This window comes from Scyliorhinus canicula, chromosome 20 (genome assembly GCF_902713615.1).
Source record: "Scyliorhinus canicula chromosome 20, sScyCan1.1, whole genome shotgun sequence".
Taxonomy (NCBI): domain Eukaryota; kingdom Metazoa; phylum Chordata; class Chondrichthyes; order Carcharhiniformes; family Scyliorhinidae; genus Scyliorhinus; species Scyliorhinus canicula.
This window is the reverse complement of record NC_052165.1, coordinates 58,765,898-58,779,615: the sequence shown is the minus strand read 5'-3', so window position 1 is coordinate 58,779,615 and position 13,718 is coordinate 58,765,898. Positions and strand designations below refer to the sequence as shown.

At 44.5% G+C, this 13,718-nt stretch overlaps 1 protein-coding gene across 6 annotated transcripts in view; it reads left to right on the top strand.

The window, feature by feature from the left end:
* The window catches only part of bicd1a (bicaudal D homolog 1a), a 284,259-nt gene that overhangs the window by 197,376 nt on the left and 73,165 nt on the right, over window positions 1-13,718 (top strand). For all 6 annotated transcript variants that reach the window (XM_038780014.1, XM_038780008.1, XM_038780010.1 and 3 more), the window contains one exon: window positions 6,863-7,300. In XM_038780014.1, coding sequence (XP_038635942.1) covers window positions 6,863-7,300 — 438 coding nt within the window. The remainder of the gene's footprint in view (window positions 1-6,862; window positions 7,301-13,718) is intronic.

Here is a 13,718-nt window from a genome sequence, read left to right as displayed (position 1 = left end):
AACTTTGCTACCGTAGGGTGTGCCTGGCACATGAAAGTTGGGACTATCAAAGGCTCTACTCACCCTGAATACTTCTTAATACTTCCGAGTTGCCGGTAAGAGTGAAATCTAGAAAATAAGCTTTTGTAAGAAATTACACCTTAAGTGAGGAGATCGATGGTGGGAACGGCGGAAAATTATACGCTTTTGAAGAATAAAGGGGACAAAATCAATTTTTGACGGTACTCCAGAACAGGTAGTAGTGGATGAACAGATTAATTTTAAATTGCACACATTTTCCTTTCCATTACAGTCAATCAGGCAGGGTGCTATATGCCATCATCCATTTGGCACCATTGCTGAAGACTAATTTCAGCACCAAACACTCAATGACAAGTTCTCCTATTTACTGTCAGTTTCTCTGCAGCCTTACTACTTGTAGTAAATAATGTTCATTTTCAACATTGGGATTGTTGAGACAGAGTCAATTGGATTACTGTGTACACTCATGTATTGTAAAATTGGACTTGATAAATTCCTTTAAACTGAGGTGGCATTGATGGGGCACAGTGGTTTGTTTATGAATGAACTTCGCAGTGAAATGTTAAACAGCACGTCCACACACAACTTCCTAATCTCAGCCTCATTTCCGTGGTTGAAGCTGGCACCGATTGTATTTCCCCTCTTGTCTGGGAAAATGTGACACAACGTCAAGTGAGTCAACAAGGATACTCTTGCTGACCACCCAGTAATGGTTGGAGGGGGGGGGGGGGGGGGGGGGGGGGGGGGGGGGGGGGGGGCAAGTGGGGGAGAGAGGGTGAGGGCATGTGACACTGCCTATCTACTAGTCCTATTGATAAGCACTGGGCATAGCATGAGAGGAACCTGTATAGATGAAGAGGAAATAAACATGAAATAGAAGAAGGTGGCAAAAATGTGGAATACTTTGTAAATGGACATGTTGGTAATGATCATTTGCAGATACAGGACATTCTTAATTTTCACCTTTCCTGTACAGCTGATTTGGCAAAACAGAAATCAGAGGAAACCTTTTGACCAGTGCCCATTTCATTGCACAACTTTTATATCATCTGATGCTGCTAGTACTTTATCTATCGTGTATCTAACCTCATCCATTTCCCTAACTGACATGAAACCGACTGTCAATTTTTCTATTGATTATGCCAAATCTTGTCGATAAATTGGACAAGTCATTGTTCAACCCCATTTTACACTTCATTGTTTCGATGTCTGCTGGGTTTTTTTGCTTTCAAAGGTTACTCAGAATATGTATTTAATTCATTAAAAAACCCCAAGTAAACATTGTGACTCTGATACCAAGGAGAAAATGCTGGAAAATCTCAGCAGGTCTGGCAGCATCTGTAGGGAGAGAAAAGAGCTAATGTTTCGAGTCCAGATGGCCTTTTGTCAATGCTGTCAAAACATTAGCTCTTTTCTCTGCCCATAGATGCTGCCAGACCTGCTGAGATTTTCCAGCATTTTCCCTTTGGTTTCAGATTCCAGCATCCGCAGTAATTTGCTTTTATCTTGTGACTCTGATACCTGTATTCTATCCATCTTGATAGTTTATTAACTCTGTGTAAATTCCAAGAACCATTTGTTAATTAAATTTGAATCGTCAATTTATGATTCAGTTTTGGACAAATTGCCTGATCTTGGTGAAAAAATAGTGAACAACTGCTCTACCCTGTTATTGTTGGACCATGTTACCCAACAGCTTACATAAATTGGGTGATTGAGAAGCGATGGTTTCAGCCAAAGAATCAGTCTTAATGCTATATATATTGCCACAGTATAGAACTGGGAAATGCAAACTGTGTAGAGCGAATAGCATCGCTGTGTGATGTGCTGTCATCCTCCTTAAATGTATTTGTGGTCTTGTTACCTTTCCTTTTTTTTATTGTGTATGAAATATGCATCTTCTCTTTTTGAATTCCTAATTACATCTCTTCTGATGCAGGTCATTGCACTCTATCTCTCCATTGGAAAAAGTGTGAGTGATATTACTAGAACAGAAGGCTATTGTTAGATTATGCAATGTGCTTCTCTTATGTTGCTATGGGAGGGGGCTTGCCCATCACTTGAGGCTGATGGATGATGATTGAGATGTAAATTATTCATAGGGTGAAGTCTGGTGAAAAGGTACAGGTAGATCCAGAAATGGAACATTCAGCAAAAGATCACATGCAGCAGTGACCTCTCCAGAGTGCTGAAATCAGATTCACAGTCTCCTTTTAAAGAGGCCAATGGAACGTTTCACTTGCGTTTCTAATCCCACTGTCCTTATAAACCCAAGATTTTAACTATTTTAAGGCTTTATCTACCTGCACTCAAACTTCCAAGGAGCTGGGAGTGGTTGTTAATTTTGACTTTAAAACACGCTATTGGTTTGGCTGCCACTTCTCCTTATTTCCATTTGTAATTACCTTTAATGGAAGTGGGAATCAGGAAAGGGGTTTATACAGGGACCAAATAAATATTGTACATTTTACACTTCCTGCGAAAGTTTTTTTTTTAAGCCCACCATGCTTTTTTAAAATGGTTGGGAGAATTAATTCCTCCTTCTCTCTTTTAAGTAGCAGTGACCAGAGCCTATCACCAGCCAAGAGGAGATGGAGGCCACCTGCTACTAGGTAGCTGTAACATAAATTACGTTAGAATGGTCTGGAGTAGCCCACCCACCTTTTCTTTCCCCCCTGCCTAACCTGGAGCTAGATGTATATATACTGATCTCCCCACTCCATGGGGCAGTTCATTGGAGTATCCCACCAATTCACCTTCCAGGAGGAACCAGTCAACATTTGGTGTAATCCAGCATTGCAAGTGCAACACCAGTGTTTTTGCAGCATCTCTACTGTTCCTCAGTGACAACGTGGTGATACAGTAATAGTGCAATGCAATGGAAAGCGTTCAACTAATTTAAATGAAAACAATGCACCAACATCTTTTTATTCTTTAAAGATTCAGAAATACTTATAAATTTTCTTTAAAAATAGATACTTGGGAAATGCAGGGCAAAATAAGTGCAGGGTTCAGGATGTTTCCTGTACTTGAGGGCACCATTTGTACCTCATTTCTCTCTCTCACCCCCCCCCCCCCCCCCCCTCCCCCCACCCCCCCAAATCCCAGTCCATCATAAAATATGACTAAATTAGTGTTGAAAGGTGCCAGGTTATGGTTGGGTTAAAATCTATAAAATTCAAAACAAGAAATATCAATGCACCTTTAAAAAAAAAATCTTGATCAACCCACAACCATCCTAATCATTATGAATACATAATTATAATAGAGTAAGAGCAAGATATATATCCACTTGGCTATGCCCCTTATTCGCATTCATTACTTGATGGAAAAGTTCCTATCCAGATTAAAATCTTTCACTTGGTAGCAATACTTATTAGATCCCAAACACCAGTGCAGTGTGACTATACAGTGTGTCCTTATGTTCCTCCTTCTGCTAGGCCAATAATATTTTTTGAAAACAAATATTTATATGAACAATAATTCTGATATAACATTTGATTGATCTGGTGATTGTTCACAATGTCATATCACCCACACAGCTTCGCTAGTTGACACGCTCTGCTGGATTCCACGGTCTTGCTGCCCCTTTCATTGAGCTTATGGCCTGCGACACCACCTCCTCCTGGCAAAATTCCTGCTATCTTGGCTGTGACTGTCCCTCCCTCCTTCCCTCTCCTTCCCAACATTCCTTCTCTTTTGCCCCCTTTGACAGTGAATAGGGAGAGAAATCTTCGACTGTAAATGTACTCTGTTGTTTGGGGCAGCAGGGTAGCATGGTGGTTAGCATAAATGCTTCACAGCTCCAGGGTCCCAGGTTCGATTCCCGGCTGGGTCACTGTCTGTGTGGAGTCTGCACGTCCTCCCCCTGTGTGCGTGGGTTTCCTCCGGGTGCTCCGGTTTCCTCCCACAGTCCAAAGATGTGCGGGTTAGGTGGATTGGCCATGCTAAATTGCCCGTAGTGTCCTAATAAAAGTAAGGTTAAGGGGGGGGTTGTTGGGTTACGGGTATAGGGTGGATACGTGGGTTTGAGTAGGGTGATCATGGCTCGGCACAACATTGAGGGCCAAAGGGCCTGTTCTGTGCTGTACTGTTCTATGTTCTATGTTCTATGTTTAGAGGTTGCTGCTGATGGAATGGTTGTTCCTCCATAGGCTGCTCTGCTTCATTTTTGAAAAAGTAGCTTTAAAGCAAATTGACCTATTAAAAAACGAAACAGAAAATTCTGTACTCTGAAGGTTAATGTATTCAGGGTTACTCCCATTTTTCTCACTCTTGGAAAAATAATGAGTTTTCTCTTAAGAAGTGAAAGAGTCGGGTCCACGTAGGCGTACAGCAGATGTTGGAAAATGCTGTGAATTCTGCAGCTCCTTCTGCATCAGGACTCTCCTGAGGTAACCCTAAACTGTCAATTAGTCTGCTAATCATCTGCTTCACTTGTCTTTTTTGTACTGCAAAGTAAAGGTAGCTGACATTTCTCCTTGGGGGGGGGGTAAAAGAAAACTTCATAATTTTTTAATGTTATTCACGTAATCATTGTCTCAAGTTATTTTTTTTTGTAATGAATGAATGTTTTGATTTATTGGCTGGTTGTGTTCATGTGCCCAGAAGCAGCAACAGGTTTCTGAAAACGATCATTTCCTGTGACCATGGAGCAGGCTGTATGTTTTTGTCTTCTGCATGACTATTTCAGATTGGGTAACTTTATCTAAGTGGGATCTCCTGGTGAGATTGTCAAGTGCAGCACGATAGGAGGACCAGTGCTCCGCCGGCTGAGGCTGGGCGTGTCACACAATTTGGTTCCCAGTCTTGCAATCCTATGACGTTCAGTACATACGCCAATTCATTATTGTAGTTTATTTCCCAAAGAATTAAACAAAATAAAACCTGGATGAAAGGAAGCTAATTTGTTTTTTTTTATTGAAAAGCAGAAGTGGCCTCTGTTTCAGTGAATGTCACACACTGTGGGAAATAAATCAATTTTTGAGATGTATTTAATCAAGAATGATGGTAATACTTCACCAAAATGAATCCATTAAATTTGAATTTTTATTCCTTTCCCCTTCCAGCTATAGTTTTCTCCTCTTCTGTCCTGAAAACACTCATTCACCAAGCTTTGCCACCTTCTAAAATGCAATCGGAAGATGCTGAAATTGCCCAACAGTTCTGTCAGTGTCTGAAAAGCGAGAAGACAAGACATTGTTTTGGGTAGAAGAACTCTGAAGAGAAAACTCCCGACCCTAAATTGTCTTCCCTCTTTTCAGTTGTGTCAGGTCTAGTCTATCTTCCCAGTTTCAAAATAAATGGATATGGTTGTGGGAGGAAAAAAACAGATACTCTTAAAAATAACAAAAATGCCTTGTTTAGTGAGTTTGTATGCTCAATTGTAAAGGCGAAGGGGATTGCCATTAGTAAAGGTTTATCGGACATTATACTAAATTCATTAAATGCAAGAGCACTTTCTAAGGATTGGAAAGAGGTCTACAGAGCTGTAGGTTGTTTTACAGTAGATAGGATCTGGAAACAACATCCCCAGAATTTTAACATCTGTGGTAGGCAACACCATGGAACAATTTTGAGAGATCAGATGGATAAGTGGGATTTTTAGCATGGAGAGAAAAGACAGGTCCACTTTAATTAGCCTGTTGTGCGAGTGATTTGAAGCCATTATTGATGTGATAGGTAGGGAAGTTGCAGTTTAAATTTTTGAAAACTTCTCCAAAGGCTCCACAGCTAGAAGTGAGGCCAAAGATAAGGAGTCGTGGATTAGGAGGCAATTCAAACCGTTGGGCAGATAATTAATTTAGGGTGGGGTGTAAACAGGAAAATAGGAGCTTTTCAGGCTGGAGGTTTTGGGATGACCCTCCCCCAGGAGTTAGTTTTAAGATATAATCTACAGATATTTTGCATTCAAGTCTTGGTTGTAGGAAGGAAGTTGGCCAAGTGTGCAGATTATGCAAAGGTTCAGGAAAGGAATTAAAAGGTTCTTCATGATAAATCTATAAAACCATAAACTCATTGCAAGCTTTACGTCCTGGGTTGCATTGGTGGAAGGCAAGAGCATCAAACAATGTGTAACTGGTTAGTCAGACTCCATCTGCAGCTCTATAATTTTAATTCCAGAAATGGAGCGCTTATAGATATGTTGACCTTTACAAAGTTACCAGTAACAACGCTTTCAAACCTTGAAAATAAAGCAATTTCAGGTGGTATAATTTACTGGCTTCCATCACTGTTACAAATCTTCCTCCTACGCAGTTGGTCTGGTGCAGATATTCCTTGTTAGCAACCTTAAGTCACGTGCTACTGAACAGTAGAGTTAGGAAAAAAGTACTTCTGGACCTCCTGAAAATCAATGTAAAACCTGAATTTCTTGTGCTTGCACATCACAGGTTGAAACAGACAATGGAGGGAACTTCCACCAATGCCATTGGGCTCCAGCATCGCCTTCACTGCTACTAACAAAACTTTAAACTACATGCACACTTGCATGGAATGCTCAATACTCTGTGAACTGAACTGTACACCTGCCCCTGGTGAACCAGGGCCAGCTTAACACGTGGTCTTATGGCTGATGGGCTCGTCAGCATTCTGACAATTAAGCCGATGATCCTGGTTTGATAACCAGCTTAGTTTCAGCCTGTCCGGTGGTATCAGATACATGTAGGCACGATGCCTTGTGTGTTGTGGAAACTTCATCAGTTTCAACAGCATCATGTGAATATCTGAGTGCCTTTATCTGTTTAAAGATTAAAGTTTCCATAAAGAACAATGTGGATTAATGGCAAAATTAAGTTATATTCGCAAAGACTAAATTTTGTTTTGTATGCTGTCTAATCAGGTAGAATATGAAGGCCTCAAACATGAGATTAAGCGTTTGGAAGAGGAGACGGTGCTGCTTAACAGTCAGCTGGAAGATGCTATCCGGTTAAAGGAGATTGCTGAGCATCAGTTGGAGGAAGCTCTGGAGACATTAAAGAATGAGCGTGAACAGAAGAACAACTTGCGCAAGGAGCTCTCGCAGTATATCAACATGAGTGACAGCATGTACAACAACCACATAAACATCGCAGTTGATGGGCTAAAATTCGCGGAGGATGCCAATGAGCCGAATAATGATGACAAAGTGAATGGACACATCCATGGCTCTTTGGTAAAACTCAATGCCGATTATCGAACATCAAGTACCAGAAAAACCGACAACCCAGCTCTAGTCTCTGATCTGTTCAGTGAGCTCAACATTTCAGAAATGCAAAAACTTAAGCAACAGCTCATACAGGTATGAACTTTATTGTAATACACCCCCCTTATCTTTTCATCTTTGTTGTTTCATTGATTTTAGTTCTCTACTCTTGCTCCAGAACAGCCAGATTAGTCTGTTTTTCAGTAACATGCCAACACTTTTCAAGTCTTGTATCAGTCCGATATTGTGCTGCAGTAGAGTCTGAGAATAAGCTGAGACGAAACCCATGGAAGAGTGCATTGAGCCATAATTTTACATTTCTTTTGTTGGTCTGTTAAAGGACCTTGTTGTTGGCTACAGGAATGAGTAGGGGCAGGCATTTTGTGTTGGACCCCTCAGATGTGACACCAGGATGCTGCCAGCAAGGAGGTCAGTTCACAGCTCATCATTGCCTGTTCCACAGCTCATCATTGACGTGAATAAAACATCTTAGTGTTAAAGTAGGTGAAGGTAAATGCGCTGCAGCTGCCCCGAAGCTATTTTGAACTACTTCTTTCCAGTAAGTAAGCAAGGGATGATGAAAAGACACCATTTGGTGAACAAAGATCTTCCTGTGGGGATGGGGGAAATTTAGTTGATTTATTTTGAAGTGTAGGGATCATTTGTGTTAATCAAATTCCAGATTCTCTGTAAATATTGCAGATTTTGGATTTAAAACATGAAGGTTCAAGCAATATACTGATTTAAAAATTCACATCCTCGTTTTTAAATCCCAACGTGGCTTGCGATCCCTATTTCTGTAATAGCCTGCAGCCTCACAACTGCGCTGCTTTAATTCTGACCTCTCACCCAATCAGAATTGTTGCACTAACAGTGGCCATGTTTTTGGTTAGCTCGGCTCCAAAGTAGAGAACTCCCTCCCTTCTCCGCCTCTACTCTAAAACCCTCCTTAAAATCTTCCTCTTTGACCAAGCTTTGATCACCTTATCCAATAATTGGCACTTTTTATTTTATAATGTGATTGTGGAGCACCTTGGGGTGTTTCATTATGTTAAAGGCACTCTACCTATATAAGGTATTGTTGAAACAAATAGAATATTCTATTTGTTGTTATTTCTCTGTTTGCTAAGACTTCCCCTGAAATTTACTAACGAGCTTGAGATCGATTAATTTAGATTTGCCTTTAAAAGTGTTTTTATTACAAATTTTCAACATTTTACAATTTGTAACAAACACAAAGAACCACCCCCCCCCACCACATTAAGCCTCCCACACCCCCTACCTCCCCCCTCCCTCCCCCCTGCCCCTCCCTCAGCAGTCAATGGTAACCAACTCTCCAAATTGCAAAATGAACAAACCCCAAATATTGTAGACCCCCGGAGAGAAGACCATAAAGTAGTCACTGTTCCCCAAATTTAGTTTATACCCTAAAAACATCCCAAATCTCTGAAGCAAACTCGGCTCCAAAATATAACTCAAGCCATCCGCATGCAAGGACAGCCAATGGTCCATGCCGCAACCTGACCTGTCAACATTCACCCTGCCTTCTCCTCATACTCACAGCCATCCGCATGCAAGGACAGCCAATGGTCCATGCCGCAACCTGACATGCCAACATTGGCCCTGCCTTCTCCCCGTACTCACAGCCATCCGCATGCAAGGGCACCCAATGGTCCATGCCGCAACCTGACCTGCCAACATTCACCCTGCCTTCTCCCCGTACTCACAGCCATCCACATGCACGGACAGCCAATGGTCCATGCCGCAACCTGACCTGCCAACATTCACCCTGCCTTCTCCCCGTACTCACAGCCATCCACATGCACGGACAGCCAATGGTCCATGCCGCAACCTGACCTGCCAACATTCACCCTGCCTTCTCCCCGTACTCACAGACATCCACATGCACGGACAGCCAATGGTCCATGCCGCAACCTGACCTGCCAACATTCGCCCTACCTTCTCCCCGTACTCACAGACATCCACATGCACGGACACCCAATGGTCCATGCTGCAACCTGACCTGCCAACATTCACCCTGCCTTCTCCCCGTACTCACAGCCATCCGCATGCAAGGACACCCAATGGTCCATGCCGCAACCTGACCTGCCAACATTGGCCCTGCTTTCTCCCCGTACTCACAGCCATCCGCATGCAAGGACAGCCAATGGTCCATGCTGCAACCTGACCTGCCAACATTCACCCTGCCTTCTCCCCGTACTCACAGCCATCCACATGCACGGACAGCCAATGGTCCATGCTGCAACCTGACCTGCCAACATTCGCCCTGCCTTCTCCTCGTACTCACAGCCATCCGCATGCAAGGACACCCAATGGTCCATGCTGCAACCTGACCTGCCAACATTCACCCTGCCTTCTCCTCATACTCACAGACAGCCCACCTCACCCTTCTCGGCTGGCGCACCGCTTTCCCCATGGACAATATTTAATAATGGGAGATGAGGAAATGGCTGAGGAACTGAACAGGTTTTTGGGTCGGTCTTTACAGTGGAAGACACAAATAACATGCCAGTGACTGATAGAAATGAGGCTATGACAGGTGAGGACCTTGAGATGATTGCTATCACTAAGGCGGTAGTGATGGGCAAGCTAATGGGGCTAAAGGTAGACAAGTCTCCTGGCCCTGATGGAATGCATCCCAGAGTGCTAAAAGAGGCGGCTAGGGAAATTGCAGATGCACTAATGATAATTTACCAAAATTCACTAGACTCTGGGGTGGTCCCGGAGGATTGGAAATTGGCAAACGTGACACCACTGCTTAAAAAAGGAGATAGGCAGAAAGCAGATAATTATAGGCCAGTGAGCTTAACTTCGGTAGTAGGGAAGATGCTGGAATCTATCATCAAGGAAGAAATAGCGAGGCATCTGGATGGAATTTGTCCCATTGGGCAGACGCAGCATGGGTTCATAAAGGGCAGGTTGTGCCTAACTAATTTAGTGGAATTTTTTGAGGACATTACCAGTGCGGTAGATAACGGGGAGCCAATGGATGTGGTATATCTGGATTTCCAGAAAGCCTTTGACGAGGTGCCACACAAAATGTTGATGCATAAGATAAAGATGCATGGCATTAAGGGTAAAGTAGTAGCATGGATAGAGGATTGGTTAATTAATAGAAAGCAAAGAGTGGGGATTAATGGGTGTTTCTCTGGTTGGCAATCAGTAGCTAGTGGTGTCCCTCAGGGATCAGTGTTGGGCCCACAATTGTTCACAATTTATATCGATGATTTGGAGTTGGGGACCAAGTGCAATGTGTCCAAGTTTGCAGTCGACAGTAAGATGAATGGTAAAGCAAAAAGTGCAGAGGATACCGGAAGTCTGCAGAGGGATTTGGATAGGTTAAGTGAATGGGCTAGGGTCTGGCAGATGGAATACAATGTTGATAAATGTGAGGTTATCCATTTTGATAGGAATAACAGCAAAAGGGATTACATAGAACATAGAACATAGAACAGTACAGCACAGAACAGGCCCTTCGGCCCTCGATGTTGTGCCGAGCAATGATCACCCTACTTAAACCCACGTAACCCGTATACCCGTAACCCAACAATCCCCGTTACACTACGGGCAATTTAGCATGGCCAATCCACCTAACCCGCACATCTTTGGACTGTGGGAGGAAACCGGAGCACCCGGAGGAAACCCACGCACACACGGGGAGGACGTGCAGACTCCACACAGACAGTGACCCAGCCGGGAATCGAACCTGGGACCCTGGAGCTGTGAAGCATTGATGCTAACCACCATGCTATTATTTTTTAAATGATAAAATATTAAAACATGCTGCCGTACAGAGAGACTTGGGTGTGCAACTGCATGAGTTGCAAAAGGTTGGTTTACAACAGGTGATTAAGAAGGCAAATGGAATTTTGTCCTTCATTGCTAGAGGGATGGAGTTTAAGACTAGGGAGATTATGCTGCAATTGTATAAAGTGTTAGTGAGGCCACACCTGGAGTATTGTGTTCAGTTTTGGTCTCTTTACCTGAAAAAGGATGTACTGGCACTGGAGGGTGTGCCGAGGAGATTCGCTCGGTTAATCCCAGAGTTGAAAGGGTTGGATTACGAGGAGAGGTTGAGTAGACTAGGACTGTACTCATTGGAATTTAGAAGGATGAGGGGGGATCTTATAGAAACATATAAAATTATAAAGGGAATAGATAGAATAGATGCGGGCAGGCTGTTTCCATTGGCGGGTGAAAGCAGAACTAGGGGGCATAGCCTCAAAATGAGGGGAAGTAGATTTAGGACTGAGTTTAGAAGGAACTTCTTCACCCAAAAGGTTGTGAATCTATGGAATTCCTTGCCCAGTGAAGCAGTTGAGGCTCCTTCATTAAATGTTTTTAAGATAAAGATAGATAGTTTTTTGAAGAATAAAGGGATTAAGGGTATGGTGTTCGGGCCGGAAAGTGGAGCTGAGTCCACAAAAGATCAGCCATGATCTCATTGAATGGCGGAGCACTCTCGAGGGGCCAGACGGCCTACTCCTGCTCCTAGTTCTTATGTTCTTAATAGGTCGAACCTCACCTCCAACTCCTTTCTCTTTGCCAGCAGGCCTGGATCCAGGACCCCACGTACCTCCCATCCACCTCCAAAATCTCTTCTACCACCCATCGCCGTTCCTCCCTCTCCTCCCTATCCACCTTGGCCTTAAACTGGATCACCTCCCCCCTCACCACCACCTTCAGAATCTCCCAAACCACTTAGGGCCAGACCTCCTACATGCAATGAAAACCCTACATTCTCCTCAATCACCTTCCCTATCTTGTCACAGAAACTCCAATCCATCAATAACCCCACAGCCATCCTCCGCCCCTGCTTCTGGGCTGCCCCTTCTCCAACATCACATCCATCCAATGCCGTGTGTGATCTGAGATCATAATTTGCCAAACAATCCGTCCTCTCAACTCTGGCCAACAGCTCCTTCCTCACCACAAAAAGGTCAATCCTCAAGAACACCTTGTGCACCGGGGAGAAAAACAAATACTCCCGGTCCCTCTGGTGGAAAATTCTCCCCGGGTCAACCCCAAACCCGTCTCCCTCCTGAGCCCTACCAACCCCCCCAACCCCCGGGCACCCCCGACGGGGTCAGTGAGCGCTGGGACCTGTCCTCCCCTTGGCTACAGCACTGTGTTCCAATCCCCTCCCACTATCAACTCATGGGTATTCAGATTCAGAATGGCAGCCAGCATTCTCTTCATGAACCCCGCATCATCCTAATTGGGGGCACCAGCTTGCCAATGCCACCAGTCTGCCCTCCAACATACCCATAACGGTCTCGTATTTGCCCACCGGTCCGCCTTCTCCGTCTGGAATCTCACCCGCTTACCGACCAAAATCCCCCCCCCGGTGCCCTACTATCAAACCCTGAATGAAACACCTGGCTCACCCAAGCCTTAAAAGCCACATTGGCTTTTAAATTCTTCAAATGCGCAAAACCCGCGCTCTCTTCACCAGTCCCCCGAACCTCCACAGGTTCCATGTCTCTAATATGACCAGGGCTCCCTCACCATTCTTCCCTCCCCCCCAACCACCCCTCCTACCTACCATCACCATTACTCTCGGCTCCGTCCATCTGGCCAGACCTGTCCCATCCTTTTATTACCGTTGCCCCCCCCCCCCCCTCTCCTCTCCCAGAATTCCCCCATTCACTTCTTCCTCTTCCAAACACCTCACCCAGTATCGATCCCCTCCCTTCATCATTCTCACCTCTCAGGTCCATCGAAACCCGCTCAACCAGGCTCCAACGACCACAGCGCCCCCCCCCCCCCCCCCCCCCCCCCCCTCCCCACCCCACCACACTCCTGTTCACTAGCCAACCTTTGTTTGCTAGTGCAGTGACCTGTGCCAGAGTCCCCTTCCTCCCCTGGCCCTATGTGCCCGTAGCCCACCTCCATCAAACAAAGACACAAAATGGAACCGCACCCATAAGGGAGAAACAAGAACACGTATAAATACACTCCTCACATTTCAGAGACAAAACAAAACCGCAGTCCAAGTAGAAAACACTCAATAAGAAAAACATTCCCTGTCCCCACCAGTCAAGTCCAAATCCCAACTCCCATCTCAGTCTCAGTTCTTCAACCTTAACGAACACCTCTGCCACATCCACAATCTCAAAGTAAAAGTCCTTTGAGTTGTGAGTCACTCTCAGCTTAGCTGGGTAGACCACTCCGAAACTCAATCCACTGCCGTACAATGCTGCCTTCACCCTCCCAAAGGCCGTCTGCCTTCTCGCCAGTTCTGCTGTCAGATCTTGGTATATGTGTATACCAACGCTTTCCCACTTCACTCTCGTCTCTGCTTTGCCCAGCTCAAAGTCTTCTCCTTCACATGATAGCTGTGAAAGCAGACTATAACCGCCCTTAGTGGCTCATTCTCTTTCAGCTTCAACCTGAGCAACCGATATGCCCTATTCAACTCATCCTCCTTGGGCAGACCCATGACGCTCAAATTCTGCCTTCTCCTCCTGTTCTCCATGTCTCCAACTTGGCT